Raw genomic sequence first — 19044 nt, 5'->3', positions numbered from 1 at the left:
CTTATCTGTTACATAAACTAGGATGCCAGAGAACTTGAAATCCTTCATTATTACATAAGCAATGTTCAAATAGAAGTCATTTATATTCAACAATGCACCAACATTAAGTATGGAAATCTAGGATAAGAAACAAAGTTCTCAATTTATTTTAGGCTCACATTAGCTCCTGGAATATTTACCAATTTTGCAATTAAACTGACATCACATGATAAGATTAAGCTATATTGGACACCAAATACGAAAACACTAATGTTACAATAAAGATCACCAATTGTAGTAAGAGACTTGAGAGTACATAAAATAGGGTGATAAAAATAAAAACATTCATTGAACTTTTTTACTTTTCAAAATAACCAAATAATGTGCATAAGAGATCACAAAACACACACTTATTTAACGATTAGCACAAGTAAAAACTAGCAGGAATGTAAATTTCTAGACGTTAGAAACAATTTACAAACGGGAAGATGACTTCAACCAATGAGTTAAATTTGAAAAACCTAAAAATTGGAAAAGATAGTTAATACTGTACAATTTAATGAAGCTTAAACTTGGTTTATTTGTACTTCAAGCTTTTGCAGATACCACAGTACCATTAGAATTTTATTCTAAGAGGAAGGCATAACATGGCACTTCACGGCTCATCCATGATCCTCAGTAATTGTATTGTGAAACTAACCACTATTCTTGCAGACTTTGTGAAGACACTGTCTAGTCAATAATAATTTACAGGATAAATTTAAATACTGTATAAATGTATTTTCAATAGCAACTACAAATTTATGTACAGGTCAGCAACTAGCAAAAGGTACCTAGCCTATTTACATGTCTGGAAAATAAGCCTATTTTCCTGAGGATACAAAATTCATCCTAAATCATAGCATTTTATATACATATATACAAGATCCCATCATAATTACATAGATTCACAGACTATTGGAACTCTCCATTGCCATGAAGCTGGTTTAACCATATTCTGCAAATTATATAAATGAAAGAAATGCTAAAAATTTTATAATTACTGTACATAAAATACAAAACCAACTAAATTGTCAAGAGAAAATGGGGTAGTTTAAGACCTCCCATAACTTCTCGTCAAATTCCTTTGACATAATGTAGTCATAAATAATGTTTTCACTACATTAAGGCATATAACTTATTGAAATAGTTACTAAACTTCACACTCCAATGACTGTACCAGTCCCTAGCAAACAAAACCAGGGTCCTTTTATCACAGGAACTTGCCAAAAATGGAACCTACACATAATCACATGCATTTATTTCAAGTACTTCCTGCTTTGCTTCAGTTCCAAAGTCCAGGCACTCTGTGATAATTGACTCTTGTTCATAGGTATTGTAACTCACTGCATTGTCTCTGAGAGAGCTATCAATACTACTGGAGAGATCGTCTTCGTAGGCGTCGCCAAGGGCAAAAATGCTGGATATTTCATTCGCCTGGCTTCTGCTGCACTTCCTGAAGTGCGACACCAGTCCTTTGGTCTTTTCGGTGACGCTCAGCTCAACTTCCGACTTCTTCAGGCTCTGGAACTCCTGGGCAGCTTCATTGACAATGCTCAGGAGTTCGTTCTTCTTGGCCTTGCTGTGTTCTAACATGTGCAAAAGAAGGTCAAACGGCGTCAGGAATCCCCTCCCGCAGATGTCGCATATGTCTGCATCAGAATGCGTGAGAAACTTAATTTTTTTCTTTCTTCCTCTTCTGCCTTTGGGAACATATTCAGGATCCTCCTCTTCATCATCAGTATTTCCTCTTTTACCGATGCTAGCTGACGACTCGGCCACCTTTCCTTTGACGGGACTCGCCCGAACACTTGTTCTGACTATATGACATTCGTTGTCTGATGACGAAACTTGCTTGACCGAACTTCTCTCGTCATCGGTCAATTCCTTATTTGAGATGTTAGTTTCTTTCAAAATGAAATCGTTAATCATCTTGACACTTGCACCGTTACTAAACTTTCCGTTTACATTTTCTTTCCCTTCATGATTCACTCCATGTTTAATTTGCATATGCCTGTGAAGATTGCTCACAAGGTAATATCCGCGGCCACAAATTTCGCAAAGGTGCACCATAGCATTACTAGTTCTATCTTCAGGCTCTTCTTTGATATTACAATTAGTTATGTCGTGCCATACCTGCTCACTTTCTTCTAGCGTGGTTTCCGCCTCAATCACATTCTCCTGCTTTATCTGCAGCAAGGTTTCCGTGATCTTTTCCTTATCAAGAATGTCAAAACTAGATTCATCGGCTTCGTTCTCATCATCTGACATGTCGTCATCCTTTTCTATCTTGACCAAAGGCGATGACATTTCAGCATCCAGTTCAATTTCCACATTGTGCTTTCTAAGCATGTGCTTCTTGAGACTCTTCCTATGAACGAAGATCTTCCCGCACACCTCACACGGATTCTCCCGACAGGACGTCTTCCTCTTCACCTCCAAGACAACGTTGTGGGTCTTCTCCATGTGTCGGCGTAAGCTCCTCTTCAGTATGAAGCTTTTTCCACAGAGCTCACAGAACTGCAGATCATAATCAAGAATCCTAATCTCCTTCTGCACCATACTTGCAATAGACTTTGCTTTGTCGGTGTGTGTCGACTCGTGCTTTGTGAGACCACCTTCATCGTAAAAGTATCTATTGCAAATCTTGCAAAAGTACTTCGTCAGGTTATGAGCCTCCATATGCTTGGTAAGGCTGCCTTTCTGAGCATAGCATTTGTTGCACTGGTGGCATGTGTACTTCTTATTCTCATAGTGCAAAAGCATGTGCTGGCTTAACGTGCTCTTCTGGGTAACGACGCGGCCACACACATTGCACTGGAACCGTGGCTTCCCATAGTGGTTTTCTAAATGCTTGTTATATATCAACTTGTGATCAAATCCGTCACCACAAACCTCGCATTTGTACTTCTTGCCGCGCAGATGTCGCTCCCTGTGTTTCTGCAGGTTCGTCAGCTGAGAAAACGACCTGCCGCACGTACTGCAGTTGTACAGTTTGATGCCTTTGTGGATGAGCAAGTGTCGATTGAGGTTACTCGCCTGGTTAAAGAGTCTGTGACATATATTGCATTCAAAATTTTTCACTCCACTGTGGATCGCTTGATGCCTGATGAGATTGTTCATCTGTGTGAAGCCCTTCCCACAGGCGGAGCAAGGAAACTTTTTCTCGCCACTGTGCACAAACATGTGACGTTTGAGGTTCCCAACTTGAGTGAAGGGTTTCTTACAAATGGGGCACATGTACTTCCTTTCCCCAGAGTGAACCACCATGTGACGCATGACGTTGTTGATGTTTTTGAACTGCTTCCCGCACTCTGCACACTCATACTTCTTCTCTCCAGAATGTTCTTCCATGTGACGTGATATGGCAGCCAAGTCGTCGAACTGCTCGCAGCAAACGCCACACTTGAACTTCTTGTCCTCCGAGAAGATCTGGTGGACGGGGTCGTCCGAACCCTCGTCAATGTAGATGCTCCCCTTGAACTCCTGCTCGTGTTCAAAGGATTCAGAATCGATATAAATCTTTTCCTCTTTAATTATCGGCATACTGTCGTTATGAGATGTTGGCTCTGCCAGATAGATTTGGCCTTCACTCGTCTCAGGAGGTTGCACTTCACACACAGCCTCTGTCTCCATGTCATCACAGTCATATTCACAAATGATCTCAGTGACCGTCATGTCGTCGTCCACAGATGTGTAAACAATCTGGGATGTTGTTCGAGGATTCGAATGGGAAGTCATTTTTAGGATGTATATTCAACAGATGGAGAACTAAATTCACTAAATACAAGATCTTCTTTCTTAGAGTCTGTATACAAATTAAAGAAATAAAATATTTTAATGATCCCTTGGCCTAAGTACCTATAGAATATAGAGAAAATTAGGATTTAATCTGACTTATCAATTTGCCTTCGTTAACTTAGAAAAGGTGAATTTCATATACATATACAGATGTGTAGCCAGAAAACAACTCTTCCAGGGAAATTCCAGCATCATCTCAATAACAGCTTCTTGGGCCTCTAGAAGATTATCTGTCGTCTATCCCGCACCTGAAATGATTAAATGTGATAAAAATACGGACATAATCACACATGCTACAATTACATTGTGAAGTAGTTCTAATAACTTTAATACTTATGAATAGAAATACAAAGCAGAATAATATTTTACATTAACACTAACCAACAGATAACTTCAAAACTCAGAAGAAGGAATTAAAAGAGGTCCAAGGAGAAATAATAGCACAGAGCACATGTGAATCTCATAATTTTGAGAAACACGAGATAAGTAACAATAATCATTACAAATATTCATTCAATATTTTAGAGATTACGCTTCTGTCATCCTCCTTACCCGAAATGATCTAGGAAGAAAACATTGGTATGCTAAATCTAAATACCTCCCCTCCAGGAGGTTCTTCTATAGTACTGCCTTAAATGGCACCCATAATCATGTTCTCTACCTTTGGACCATATATGTACTATTCTTTTCTTTTTACAGCTTATGATTTATTTTCATATCACTATCGAAGAGGATAATTTAAAAAATAAATATCTCATAAAACAACAGCTAACACACTAGACTATATATTACCAATTTTTCTGAAGAGAAAAGACAACAATAATTTTCCCTGAAGAGCTCTTTTAAAAAAAAGATTGTTCTCTGATAAAGAAGTGCAAGATCTTTATCACAGGACAATTGGATAGATTCCGTTGGAATAATCTAGATGCTCAACTATAGTAAGCAGGAAAACAATACTACAATTTTTAAAATATAATTTGTATTTTCATCAGCTATACAAATCAGTCATTTAAATTGGTTTACTCCATTGCTTTTAGGCTACGACCAGAATTACGTAAATTGTGGGATTTTGGTTGCATTGTAGGGTTACCAGCATCCCATCCGTGATGGGTAGGAGCGGAAGGGGCTGTGTGACTCGCATCGCTTACTCGTGGTCAAGAGTTGAGGGGTGGAAGAGGCAGGAAATTTACATTTCAAAAAATTTGTAGTTTGCCCCTTCACAAAGTACAAACCATCGTCATTTAGATGAGGAGTCTTCTTAGGGTGGGAAGAAGTCTCAGCGGAAGATAGAACATTTGCTCGACCCTGTACCCAAAGGATACCTATAATAATAACAATCTCCGACCGGCTCGTAAGAAGCAATGTCGTAATGTCAGCTTCAAAAGAAAAGGTGAACGACTGAGTCACAGCCCCAACAAGTTTGTAAAATGTACAGTATAAACCATCTTCTTCTTAATTTTTATTATGTTCAAACTTTAGAAATAAGTCACGCAGATATTGTACCCCGCATAACTGGTCTTCTATGCCGATACTCCCAAGGAAGGGGTGTTCAGAAAAAAAAAAAAAAAAATTTAACTTCATAACACTTATGTTGAAAATACCGTAACTTATTAAAAGTTACCTATCCCGCAACGGCATAAGTCTCAGACTACTTGTTGTGGCCACTTCGGGCCTAAGGAGATAGTATCCAGTGATCTATGGGCTGCAGTCTTTTAAATAATGTGCGTTGGAAGAGGTTTGTCTCTTCCACACACCAGCACTAAGGACTTGAGATACTGAATACTTATTGCGGAATGCTAAGGTTGCCACGACACCACGTGTGTCATGGGCTTTGAGGGGGGGTCCCCAGCGGCGCCTCTCCTAAAGATTAAAAAGCTTCAAGTATGACTTTACGTAACCAGAAGGGTTTGGTTATTCCCTTCTTGTTTTGACTTGTGCTGACAAACAAGTCACGGATGGACAGTCTTAAGGGAGCAGTTCTTTTAAGGTAATGACAAACTGCCCTTACAGGACAAAGTAACATTCTGTTCACAAAATCAGTTACCTCCTTAACTGCCAAGTTGTTAAATCTACTATCATTAATTGATGAATCTTGCATCTTGGCAATAATTCTAGAACAAAAGATAGCACCACATCTTTCCACCCTCTGGAGTGTGAAACATGATGAGGCTAAAGCTAGAAGGAAGACTCTCTTAACAGTAAGGTCTTAGTCTGAAGCTTTGTGAAGAGATTCATAAGTTGCTATTTTACTGACCCTTAATCACATTCTAGGGAGGGAGTTTGAGTTCCCGAGGTGGGCAAGACTTCTCGAAATCTTTATCAGTGCTGAGAGTTCCCAGGAGGAGGAGAGATCAATTCCCTTCAGTTTGAAAACCTAGCCTAAGGATATCACTGCAGTGATTGAGAGAAGTTTCTCCTTCCGTAAAACTAAAGCCTGCAATAAGAGGAATAGTGGCCTTGCAAGGACCAATATCCTTTCTATGATACCAATCACTGAAAAGTGACCATTTTGATTGATAGACCTTTCAGAGGTAACCTGAAAGTTGTTTCAGTGTGTCTCAGAAAGCCTTACTTTCAGAGGTATGGATAACCTCCAGCTGTGAAGAGATAGCAGTGAGGTGCTTCATGGAACTTTTTCATGGGAAATTGACGTGAAAGGTTTGACTACTCTAGAAGTTCCCCTGGAATTTCTGCGAGAAGATTTGGGCATCACTCCATGTGAGGCTACTTTGGCATGACTAGCGTTACTCTTAGGTATTTTGATGACCCGATTTAGTTATGCACCTGACGGATCACACAGAATGGGGTTAAGGCATAAACGTCCATTCCATCCCACAGATGTTGGAATACATCGTCATAAAAGTAGCTACTAAATTACATACAAGTAACCATGGTATTACTGTCAGTTGGTAACAGTGCTTTTGTTTACATTCGGGATTCAGAACAGATGTGAATAGCCTGAGCCTTTGACTGTGCTTCCATTAATTAGATACAACTAATTATTGTTATTCAACAAGTAATAACTATTATTAATTACACTGTAAACTATTCAAACTCATACGGTTATGCATATTACTATCATATTTGTATATTAAATATTAATGAATTAGGCTTAACCTTACGATTGATTATTATGGTTGCCAGAGTTTATTTTTTTTATCATTTGATTATGGGTCATTATTATTACACAATTATATCTATATATTTTATTTATTATTACAGGTTCCACCTGGATAAGGAATTTAGATCAATAAAGCCTAGATATAGGCCAATGGTTTAATTATCACAATTATCAAATCAACTTTCATATCATATCCTCCATCACTGAAGCTGGCTCTGGATCTGGGGGGACAATGTACAGGGAGTTCGTTGCTGAGTTAAGTAGAAAACATGTCTATAATCTGGAAATCCCTCAGTCAGGAGACTCGTTGGCACTTGAGGGTTCAAAGACCATTCTGAAGCAACTTTAGTCCCTAATGCGGTTAAGATTGTCTGCTATTATGTATTTCTTCCTTGGAATGAACCATGCTGAACCACATTTACTTAGGCCCAATGACGTACTCCCACTGATAACTGGCATCAACACTACCGAGTGACTTTGGATTGTCTCAGAAAAGTGAGTTACAATAGGTACGTTGCCTTCAATTCTAGGTAATTTATGTAGAAGGACTTGTCTTCCAATGACCATGTGCCTGAAATTTGTTCCTTACTTGGCGAGAACGGTTCGGAGAACCATCTGAAAAAAGAAGAAACTCTGGAGTTGGAACCTGTTTGGGAGATCCGGATAACAAATTATTCTTCTTTAGCAACCACGATAAGCCTGTCTTCACATCTCAGGGGATCTGATATCTATGACTGTTAGCTCTTTAGTGCCCATTGTAAAGAGCAAAGATGCATTCTCTCAAAGGGTACTAGTTCCTCTAGGGAGGAAAGATGGCCTAGGAGCTTCTGCCATGAGTGAGCTGGAAGGAAAATCATTTCCAGAATGGGAGCTGCAACCTATCTGAAGATGGATGCACTCTGATTTGGGCCAAGTCTATATCCATGCCCAAGTACTGTATTTGGCATTGAGGGACTCGGCTGGACTTTTCCAAGTTTAGCCGGACCCCAGCTCTTGACAAAAAACGAGCAAGAGGTCCCTGTGATGAATGAGTTGTATCTTCACTCTGCTATAAAAAGCAAGTCATCCATGTATCTTAGGAAACCAGAGTGAATGGGCTACTGAACACTTATGGTGTTGTGTACAGGCCAAAGTATAGCACCCTGAACTGGAAAACTATCTCTGGAAAGGAAACCCAAGTACGTCCTTGACCTTGGATGGACAGCGACTTGGAAGTAAGTACTGTATCTTTTAGGTCTATGGTGAGCAGGAAGTTGTTCTTTATGATGGCTTGAATAACTATACTTGGCGTCTCCATTTTGAACCTCGTTTTGAGTACAAACTGGCTCAAGCGTGAAAAGTCTATGACAAGTCTCTAGCCCCCTGTTAGTTCTAATAGCAGAAAGATGCTGCTGAAGAAACCTGGAGACCTTATAAGACTTCCTCTACAGTGTCCTTTCTGGTCATTCGAGACACCTCTTCCTCCAGTAAGAGGTCTTTCTGGGACCCCTTCAAATAAAAGGACTGAAATGTGGGAGTCCGAGTTATTGGTGGGCGACAACTCGTGAATGTTACGTGATACTCTGAGTGCAGAGGCAGGAACTCCCAAGCCTGGAACTTCCCCAGTCTCGTACCAAACACTGGATTTGGAAGCCAATCTTGCGGGTGGAAAAACAAAGGCCGTTTTGCCAAGAGTCCTCTTTGAATCCATCCAGGAACCCATCAATTTCAAGGCTCGTTTAGAAGAGCGTGAGAGCACCATCTTAGTATAAATGGGTACTTTAGTAGCTTTCCCTAGGGTAAATTCCGATGGGGGAGAACGAGGAGCCACAGGGGTAAAGTGGTCAGGAAAAAGGCCTGTGAAAATTAACATCAACTTCTTAAGATCTATAAATGTTGATAATGTTTCTCTTCTTCCTCTTCCAAAATGGCTTCTAATGGTTCGTCCATGTCAGAAACCTCCTCAGGTTCATCTTCTGGCAGTGCAGCTGTTGCTGCAGCCTGAACCGAGGAGTCAATGTCGGAATGAGAACGCTTGCTATGTTTAGGAATTGCTTCTATTGGGTGATCACTAGTCTTTCGTTTTAACTCGCCTGTAGTTTGGGGAACAGCCTCCAACTGAAGCGGAGAAGTCGAGGTTGACTGGTGTGTGACGCCATGAATGGACTGACGCTCGGCGTCAAAGGTCAACTGCTGCGTGGACGCCTAGCGTCCGCGTGCCGACGCGTGGACGCCTAGCGTCCGCTTGCTGTTGAATGGACTGACGCTCGGCGTCAGGGATAAACTGCCGTGTGTCGTCGCGTGGACGCCTAGCGTCCGCTTGCTGTTGAATGGACTGACGCTCGGCGTCAGCGATCAACTGCCGTGTGTCGTCGCGTGGACGCCTAGCGTCCGCTAGCTGTTGACGCTGGCGCTTTATGCCGTCATGAGTACACTGGCGAGAGTCGTCGCATGGACGCTTGCTGTTGACGCCGACGCTCCATCGCATCATGAGTTGATTGCCGAGAGCCGTCACGGTGACGCATTGCATCCACTTATCGCCGCCGCCGTTCCTCGTAGCGTTCGTAAGTCGATTTTTGTTTGGCAACAGCTCCCTGACGTGACTTATCTGAATCAACCTGCCGTTGAGCACTGCGAATGGGAGATCGCCTGTGCGATAACACGTCGGCACCAGAGACAACAGGCCGCCTGTGCGACAACGGGTCCAAAGACTGACGCCCAACCGCAGGTTGATAAGACCGCGTTAACGACGAGAGCTGTTGTTTCATGCCCAAAAGCATAGACCATTTAGGATCGCCAGAATGCGATATATTCGACTCCTTTTCTAAGGGGAGATTGTCTTCTATCTCACTATCACCACGCTTCCCACTTTCGGGAGACGAAAGCGGCGGAACATGAATCGTCACATCAGCAACAGGCAAAAGTTCTGAATCGGCTTGTAACACATCGTCAACTACACCACGGTCACAGCGTTTCGCAGGCGTGCGAGCGTCAGAGGAAGGGAAACGCTCAGGTGTATCCCAAGTACTACAGCCTGGTCGACGTGAAGGCGATTCGTGACATTGAACGACCGCGAGCGATTTTCTTTTGAGCGGTCTGGACGCGTGACGCCAGGCCTCGCTACCCGAACCTTCATCGCAGGAGGGTGATAAAGCACCAACCTCATCTTTTCTATGATGAGGGCGAGCGACCTGTGCTACGGCAGCAGGAACGCTCGAGGGGACGTCTGTACAATTCATGAAGCCTCTCGTTCCCTTTTGCCGTCCGACATTACTTCTCCCATGGGTTCGGGAGCTTGAAAGAGGTCGTAGGCTGGGCGAACGACAAGATCGTGCAGACGCACCCTCCACAACACTGAACACATTCGAAACACTTTTCACATTTTCTTCAAAGTCACGATTTTTCAATACCTTGATTTCAGATAAAATCTGATTTCTATCCGCCGCTAAAGACAACTTTTTCACCGAGAGCCTGAATAGCGGTAAACATATCCTTCATAGAAGGTTCCTTGGGTTGATGATCTACCACTACGGGGGAAGGAATAGGATCAATGACATTAGGCAAGGTTAAATCAGTAGAGCGTGATGAACTGCGCCTAACCCGGTCCCTCTCTAATCTCTTAATATAACATTCATATGTTATCCATTCATTATCATTTAATGAAATGCATTCATCACACCGATCCCCAAAAGAACATGATTTTACCCTACATTTAATGCAAATATTATGTGGATCTACAGTAGCCTTTGGAAGTCGAGTACGACAACCTTTAACACACTTCCGAATTACAGGGGAGGGGTCAGCCATAATGAAAAGTTAAGAGAGAGACCGAAAACATAAAACAAAGGTTAAATTATTTACAATAAACCCAAACAAAAAGATTTCAAGAGTAAATGAAAAAGAAACCAATTAAGCGAAAGCCCAAACTCAAAAAACGTAATACATCACCAAATAATGTCCAAAGAGTAATAAAGCGAGAGAGAATTTCCAATAGTACAGCCAGCAATGGCGGCAGGAGAAGATCTGAAGGGTTTGGTATAGTTCTACCCGTAGTACCGCGAGGGCGCTAGTGTACACCTGGCATATTTGCGATAGCCGCGAGATTTTGAATTTTCTGCCGGGGCGTCAAGAGACTTTAGCCATTATATAACCAGCGGGTAAGTTTTATATTTAAAAACAAAGGGTCCCCACTTGACCTGAGAAATTCAAGGGGAAAGATTTTGTCCAATCAAAAATCAATCATTCAAAATCCAACCTAGGCGATGCGAGCATCGAGTATATTGCATCAATATGACAAATTCGTAGATAATTTGTAATTTTCCTAACTATACAAACCTTAGCTATTTAATATTGGCGTATTACTTTCGGCGTGGCTGAAATGACGAGCCATTAGAATTTTAACGAGGGTTTACTACCCCCTCGCTAACTTGCTACCCCTCCCCCCCTCACACACCTGTGATTAGCTCACTTTGCTTGGAGGTAGGAATTCACGGGGGACAGGGCTGGCAGGCAAGTTTGATTAAATAGCTAAGGTTTGTATAGTTAGGAAAAATACAAATTAACTACGAATTTGTCATTTGTTCCGTAACTGAAATACAAACCACGCTATTTAATATGGGTGACTCAACCCTTAGGTAGGGTGGTAAGCCCCAGCCATTACTGGCTTTTGGCTTTTGCCCGGGGACTCAGTATCTGAGTGTGTTAGTACTCAAAGATAAGGAGTCCCTGCACCTCGCAAGTGCCTTGCTCTGTAAGGACCGCGGCCTACGCAGGCTTGTGTGTGAAGGAATGAAGTGTGACTCGTCCTAGGAAGTTGACCTGAAGTCCTTTAGATGGAATTCTAGGATAGGACATTCCCAATACCACCTCGTAAGGGTATGGGGACGTGACAGTATTATCTTAATACTAGGAACACAAGGAAACATGGTTTACCTGCAGTGGTTTGAGGTCAGCTGTGCAGAGAACCCAGGATGCTGCTTTCCCCAAGAGAGGGGAGAATGAAGAAAAGAATAAGGGCCAGGCATACCTTTTCATTCATGCAGACTAAAACTGGGTAACAATGCCCTCAACCCTCTGCTACTTGTCCATTAAGGAGCCTGAGGTTTAAACCAGCTGTTGTGCAGCCACCACAGGGCCGATAGAAAACGTATCGAGCCTCCTGTGGGTCACGTCTTGCAGGTAGTGGGCTGTGAAGGTCATCTGATGCTTACAAACCCCTGCTTGTAAAACCTGCGTTACTGAGTACTTCTTCTTGAAGGCCGGGGACGTAGCAATGCCCCTGACATCGTGTGCTCTAGGGCGACGTGACGGAGGAGGGTCGGGATTCAGGGAATGATGGATAACCCTGCGAATCCACGCTGAGATAGTATTCTTAGTGACCCTCCTCTTCGTCCTTCCGGTGCTCACAAACAAGGCCTGCACCCGAGGACGAATTGCAGCTGTTCTCTTAAGATAGACCCTCAGACTCCTTACTGGGCACAGTAGGAGATGGTCTGGGTCATCTGTAACAGAACGAAGACTCGAAATCCGGAAAGAGTCGAACCGAGGGTCCGGCACTCCTGGATTTTGAGTCTTAGCAACAAACTCATGGACAAATCTGAACGTTACCTCCCACCATCCCCTTGAATGGGCGATGTCATACGAGAGACCATGAAGTTCGCTGACTCGCTTGACCGAGGACAAAGCAAGAAGGAACATCGTCTTCCAAGTCAGGTGGCGATCAGAAGCCTGGCGTAATAGTTTGAAGGGAGGTCTCTTAAGAGACCTTAGAACTTGAACCACGTTCCATGGAGGAGGTCTCACTTCCGACTGAGGGCAGGTAAGTTCATAACTTCGTATGAGTAGAGAAAGTTCCAGCGAAGAGGCAATGTCCATTCCTTTGAGCCTGAAGGCAAGACTTAAGGCTGAGCGATAGCCTTTCACTGCCGAGACCGAAAGGTGCATTTCTTCCCGCAAATACACGAGAAACTCGGCTATTGCTGGAATAATGGCATCGAGTGGAGAGATACCCCTTCCACGACACCAACCACAGAAAACTCTCCACTTCGCCTGGTAGACCCCTGCGGATGACTTTCGCAGGTATCGAGACATGCTTTCAGTAACTTGTTGCGAAAAGCCTCTCTCTGTGAGGAGATGCTGGATAGTCTCCAGGCGTGAAGCCGCAGCGAAGCTACGGCTTTGTGAAAGATGTTGGCGTGTGGTTGTTTGAGTAGCTCGTGTCGTGGAGGAAGTTCTCTCGGGAGTTCTGTCAGGAGCTGCAGAAGGTCCGGAAACCACTCTGCGTGATGCCATAGCGTAGCTATCAAGGTCATTGAAAGCTTGACCGATATTCTGGTCTTGTTGAGTACCCTCCTCATCAGAGAGAACGGGGGAAAGGCGTATATGTCGATGTTGTCCCACCGTTGTTGGAAGGCATCTTGCCAGAGTGCCTTGGGGTCCGGGACTGGGGAGCAGTAAAGCGGAAGCTTGAAATTCAAAGCTCTCGCGTACAGATCCACAGTCAGGGAACCCCACAAAGTCAGGACTTTGTTGGCTACTAGATGATCCAAAGACCACTCGGTACCCACTATCTGGGATGCCCTGCTCAGACTGTCAGCGAACACATTCCTCTTGCCTGGAATGAAACGAGCTGATAGTGGAATCAAGTGGACTTCGGTCCATCTCAGTACCTCTACTGCCAGATGGGATAGCTGCTCTGAAAAGGTACCTCCCTGCTTGTTGATGTAAGCCACTACCGTGGTGTTGTCGCTCTTCACCACCATGGAGTGACCCGCCAGGTACTGTTGGAACTGTTGAAGTGCCAGGAATACTGCCTTCATTTCTAGCATATTTATGTGGAGGCACTTTTCTGATTATGACCAGAGGCCTGAGGTCCTGTGGTTCAGAACATGGGCCCCCCACCCTTTCTTTGAGGCGTCCAAAAACAGCATCAAATCCGGGGGGAGGACGAGAAGATCCACTCCCTTTCGTAGGTTCTCGTCTGTCACCCACCACTGAAGGTCCGTCCGTTCCGCAGGACCCATAGGCACCATGACGTCCGGGGAATCGTGTCCTTGATTCCACCGAGACTTAAGTCGCCATTGCAGGGATCTCATCCTGAGGCGACCGTTTGGAACTAGACGGGGCAGGGAAGAAAGGTGCTTACTGACCGAGGAGACGTAACCATGATTGGGCTGGGAGTTCTTCTCGTCTGAGGAAAGGATCTGCGACCCTCCTCAACCTTGCTATCCTGTCGTCTGATGGGAAGGCTTTGTGGAGATTGGTGTCCAATATCATGTCTAGATATACCAGTCGCTGAGTTGGAAGCAGAGAAGACTTCTCGAGATTTACCATGATCCATAGATCTTGGCAAAGTCCCAGAAGCTTGTCTCGGTGTCGAAGAAGGGTCGACTCCGAGTCTGCCTGGATCAGCCAGTCGTCCAGATAACGGAGGAGACTGATGCCGATCCTGTGTGCCCACGAAGAAATCAGGGTGAACACTCAGGTAAATACCTGAGGTGCTGTGGAGAGACCGAAACATAGCACCGTGAACTGGTAGATCTTGTTGTCTAAGCTGAATCTTAAGTACTTCCTTGAAGACGGGTGGACTGGGATCTGGAAGTACACGTCCTTCAGGTCCAGTGTACACATGAAGTCTTGTGGTCTCACTGCAAGTCTGACCGTGTCTGCCGTCTCCATGCTGAACAGGGTTTGTTTGACGAACCAGTTCAGAGCTGAGAGGTCGATGACTGGTCTCCAGCCTCCAGACGCCTTTTTTACAAGAAAGAGTCGACTGAAGAAGCCTGGGGAACCATCGACGACCTCCTGGAGAGCGCCCTTCTTTAACATGGTCTCGACTTCTGCCCGTAGGGCTTGCCCCCTTGCCGATCCCATGGCAAAGGAGCTCAACAACACTGGATCCGCTGTCAGGGGAGGTAGAGATGTTGTGAACAGGACGCGATATCCCTGACTGATTATGGAAATCGTCCAGGAATCGGCCCTGAGTTGCTGCCACCTGATTGCGCAACTTTGTAGGCATCCCCCCACTGGTAGACATGTAGGGGGATTGCCAATCCTAGCGTTTGCGGCCTCAGCCACTCCCTCTAGGATTTTTCCCTCCCCTGGAAGACTTTTTTGCCTTTCTTGTCTTTGACAGGAAAGGGCTTCGACACCGTTACCTTTGCTGCCACTGCCGGTTTCGTCGTCTTGGACGGGCGAGGTTGTTGAGGTGCTGGAGGTTTATAGGGCTTTGATGTAAGAGCCCTATGTAGGAGAGAGTCCTGGTTGGACTTCCTCCACCTCTCAGCTGCCTGTTCCACGTCTTTAGGCTCAAACAGATTCTTTTCCAAAAGGGAGGAATGTCTGAGCCTGCTGACCTCAACGGCTGGGACGTTCATGTGGAACCTCTCTGCCACCGCATCACGTCGTTTCAGGATGGAATTGGCCCATAAGTTCGAGACTTGGTGCCAGAACTCAATGGTGCGGGTGCCCGAAAGGAGGAAGGTCTCCAGGGCCTTCCTGGTGCTCTCTTTAGACAGGTCCTCGGATCGCAACAGGATGCCAAGAGACCCCAGCCAGACGTCCAGCCACGAAGTAGCCTCCATGGCACACTTCGCAACCTTCTCCTGACTTAGGATCTCTGTCGCCGAGGAAGACACTTGCCGGCTAGAGAGCCTCTCTAGAGGGACTCCCTTGGTGAGCTCTTCCACAGAATGGTGCAAGGGGAGAGCTAAGCAAGACTCCTCCATGATCTCAAAGTACAGTGGAACCTCTACATAAGAACGTATCTACTGTACATCCGAATTTTCCAACATCCGAAGTAAAATTCGAACAATTTTTCTAATTTTATCTCGACACACGAAGTAAGTAATTTTCGTCGTACTGGTTGTATCCGATTTTTTCGACACGCAAAGTACAATTCGAACACGTTCCTACTCTACACCCAAATTTTTTTTCCACATCCGAAGTAAACAATACCCGTACGCGTAGATGGTACTCATAGCACCGGATGTATTTTTTATTTCCGCCGATAGAAGGCAGCACTTCGACCCTCAATTAGCGTGGCTTGGGTCATTCCTCTGTTCTCGTCGGCTTCTTGTGGTTGTGCCCTGTGCGTTCTGCTATTAACTGTTTTAATCGTGATTTTTTACGTTCATCCTTTTACGGTATTTTACGTAAAGCATGGGTCCTAAAAGGCTTAGTTTCGCAAGTGGTAGTGGTAGTGGTGAGAAAAGGAAGAAGGAAATGCTTTCTTTAGAAATAAAGCAAGAAATTATGTCGACGATCTCGACAATCTTGAAACAGAAAGAAGCCATTAAAGCAGTGAAACCTTCTAAGGGGATCACCATCATTTCAAAACATCGTAGCCCTATCATAGAAGAGATGGAACGACTTCTGCTAATCTGGATCAAGGACAGACCACGCTATTTACAAAGGGTGACTTACCCCTTAGGAAGGGTGGAAAGTCCCTAGCCATACTGGCTTTGGCTTTACCCGGGGACTCAGAATCCGAGTGAGTCGCACTCGAGAAAAGGAGTCCCTGCACCTCACAAGTTCCTTGCTCCGCAAGGAACCATGTGGCCTACGTAAGCTTGTGTGTGAAGGAAGAAGTGTGACCCGTCCTAGGCAGTTGACCTGGAGTTCCAGAAGGAACTCTGGGTTAGGACGTTCCCAATACCACCTCGTCAGGGTATGGGGGACGCGACAGTATTGACTCAATACTCGGAACACAAGGAAGCATGGTTTACCTGCAGGCTGCAGCTGCAGAGGTTCGAGGTCAGCTATGCAGAGACCAGGATGCTGCTTCCCCGTAGAGGGGATGATGAAGAAAGAAGTAAGGGCCAGACATACTTCTTTCGTTCATGCAGACTAAAACCTGATAACAATGCCCTCAACCTTCTGCTACCTGTCTAAAAAGGAGCCTGAGGTTAGACCAGCTGTTGTGTAGCCACCACAGAGCGATAGAAAACGTATCGAGGCTCCTGTGGGTCACGCCCTGCAGGAAGCGGGCTGCGAAGGTCATTAGACGCTTCCAGACTCCAGCTTGTAGCACCTGCGTCACAGAGTAGTATTACTCGAAGGCGAGGGACGTTGCGATGTATCCAACATCGTGCTGTAGGGCGACGCGACGGGGGAGGGTTTGGAGACAGGTCGAGATGAATGTCCTTGAGTCCGGGCTGAAGAGGTATACTGGTGACTCTCCCCCCATGTCCTCCTTGTGCTCCCAAATCGGCTGCAACTGAGGACAAACTGCAGCTGTTCCCAGCGCTAACCTCTCGATTCCTTTACTGGCAAGAAAGAGAAGGTCTTGGGACATCAGATACAGAATGGAGACTCGAAATCTTGAATGAATCGGACCGAAGGGCCGGGACCCTCAGATTCTGAGTCTAGCCAACAACTCAGGAGCGAGCCTGAATGTTGCCTTCCCCTCTTCCTTAGAAAGGGGGGAGTAGTAAGAGACCAAGAAGATTGCTTATACACTGGCCGTGGCCAGCGTGAGCAGAAGACCCAAGGCGGAATACAATCCGAGGCCTGTTGTAAAGGGTCTTGAGAAGATCTCTTAAAGGACTAAAAGTCCGAGCCATGCTCTAAGTTGGAGGTCTTCCTCCGACTAGGGCAGGGACGATCGTAGCTTCGCATGAGCGAGGATAGATCCAGCGGGCAGGAAAAAGTTATTCCTTTAAGCCTGAAGTTCAGGGAAAGGCTGAGCGACAGGCTTCATTGCCGAGAGCGGAAAGGAGTTTCCTCCCGCCGAAAGGCAATAAGACCGTTATTGCTGGAGAAGAGGCCTCAAGGGAAGAGGCATATTTCCCACGGCACCAACCACCTTAGACTCTTCACTTTGCCTGGGAGACCCCTGTAGCGGGTTGTCTCTTCTTGAGGAGGAAGCGTAGTGTCTCCAGGCATGAAGCCGAAGCGACGCCCCGGTTCGGGAGAGATGTCGCAGTGTGGTTGCTTGAGTAGTCTGCGCCGTGGGAGAAGCTCTCCCGGGAGTTCCGTCAGGGGAAGCAGAGGGTCCAGAAACCGTTCTGCGCATAGTCCCAGTGGAGCTCTCCCATTGAAAGGTTGACAGACAACCTGGTCTTGTTGAGACCCATTGTCCACAGACAAAAAGGAGGGAAGACGCAGGCGTCGAAGTTGTCCCACCATCACCGGAATGCATCTTGCCAGAGTCTCGGGGTCTGAGACTGGGGGTGAAGAATAGCGGAAGCTTGAGGTTCCAAGCTGTCGCGATCAGGTCCCCCAGACCAGCACTTGCTGGTTACCCAAGGTCAAAGACCCCCAGGTACACTCTCTCTACGAGGCTCTGCTCGGATAGTCTGAGAGAAAAATTCCCCTGCGAGGAATGAGAGAGCCGATGGTGGTATTGAGAGAATCTCAATCATCCCGGTATCTCTACTGCAAGAAGTGAAGGTGTGAAAATGTGTCCCCTGCTGGTTAGAATGAAGTCGACGCGCAACGGGGCGACTCGGCAGGAGCTGTAGGATCTGAAGAGGGGCCAGACTAAGGCCCCTAAGCCTGCCTGAATGATGGAGAGGTATCCTTCAGGTCTTGACCATAGGCCTGGACCGGAACATGCCCCCCCCCCCCCCCCCTTCCTTTGACGAGTCCGAGAACCGCATCAAGAATGTGGGGAAAGGACGAGAATATCCACTACCATCAAGAGGCTCCATAGGTCAACACCCCTTGCAGGTCTAATAGTTCCGCTGGTCCCATAGGGCCAGGGAGTCCGGTTAAACATTGCCTGAAGCCACCGGAACTTGGATCGCCCCACATGGAACTTATCCTGAGGCGACCGTTCGGACTATAGACGGCTCAATGAGGAAAGGAGAACTAGGAAACGTTCCAAGGTAGGGCTGAAAGCTCTGCTTGACTGAGAACAGGTACTGCGACTCTCCTCAGTCTTGCCACAGTCAACCGAAAGGTAGGCTCAGAGGATGTGGTAACAGAATCTGGCGTCCCCAGGTGGTCACCCATCCAAGTACCGACGTTGCTTAACTTTGCTGGACGGACGAGAAGCGGGGTTTCCAACGTGGTAAGGCCGTTGACTCAATATCATGGCCAGATACTCCAGATGTTGAGGCAGAGGAAGAGAAGGCTCCAAGCAAAATACCATAAGCCCACACTCATGGTAAGCATCCGGAAGC

At 45.5% G+C, this 19044-nt stretch overlaps 1 protein-coding gene across 2 annotated transcripts in view; it reads right to left on the bottom strand.

Moving 5' to 3' along the window:
- Positions 1-322: 322 nt before the first annotated feature.
- The window catches only part of LOC137628859 (zinc finger protein 83-like), a 55983-nt gene continuing 37261 nt past the window's right edge, over positions 323-19044 (bottom strand). For both annotated transcript variants that reach the window (XM_068360110.1, XM_068360109.1), the window contains exon 2: positions 323-4067. In XM_068360110.1, coding sequence (XP_068216211.1) covers positions 1258-3759 — 2502 coding nt within the window. In that variant the 5' untranslated portion in view covers positions 3760-4067 and the 3' untranslated portion in view covers positions 323-1257. The remainder of the gene's footprint in view (positions 4068-19044) is intronic.

The sequence above is a fragment of the Palaemon carinicauda genome, chromosome 36 (genome assembly GCF_036898095.1).
Source record: "Palaemon carinicauda isolate YSFRI2023 chromosome 36, ASM3689809v2, whole genome shotgun sequence".
NCBI classification, from domain to species: domain Eukaryota; kingdom Metazoa; phylum Arthropoda; class Malacostraca; order Decapoda; family Palaemonidae; genus Palaemon; species Palaemon carinicauda.
The sequence above is the reverse complement of the archived record's forward strand: the minus strand, read 5'-3'. Positions and strand labels throughout refer to the sequence as shown.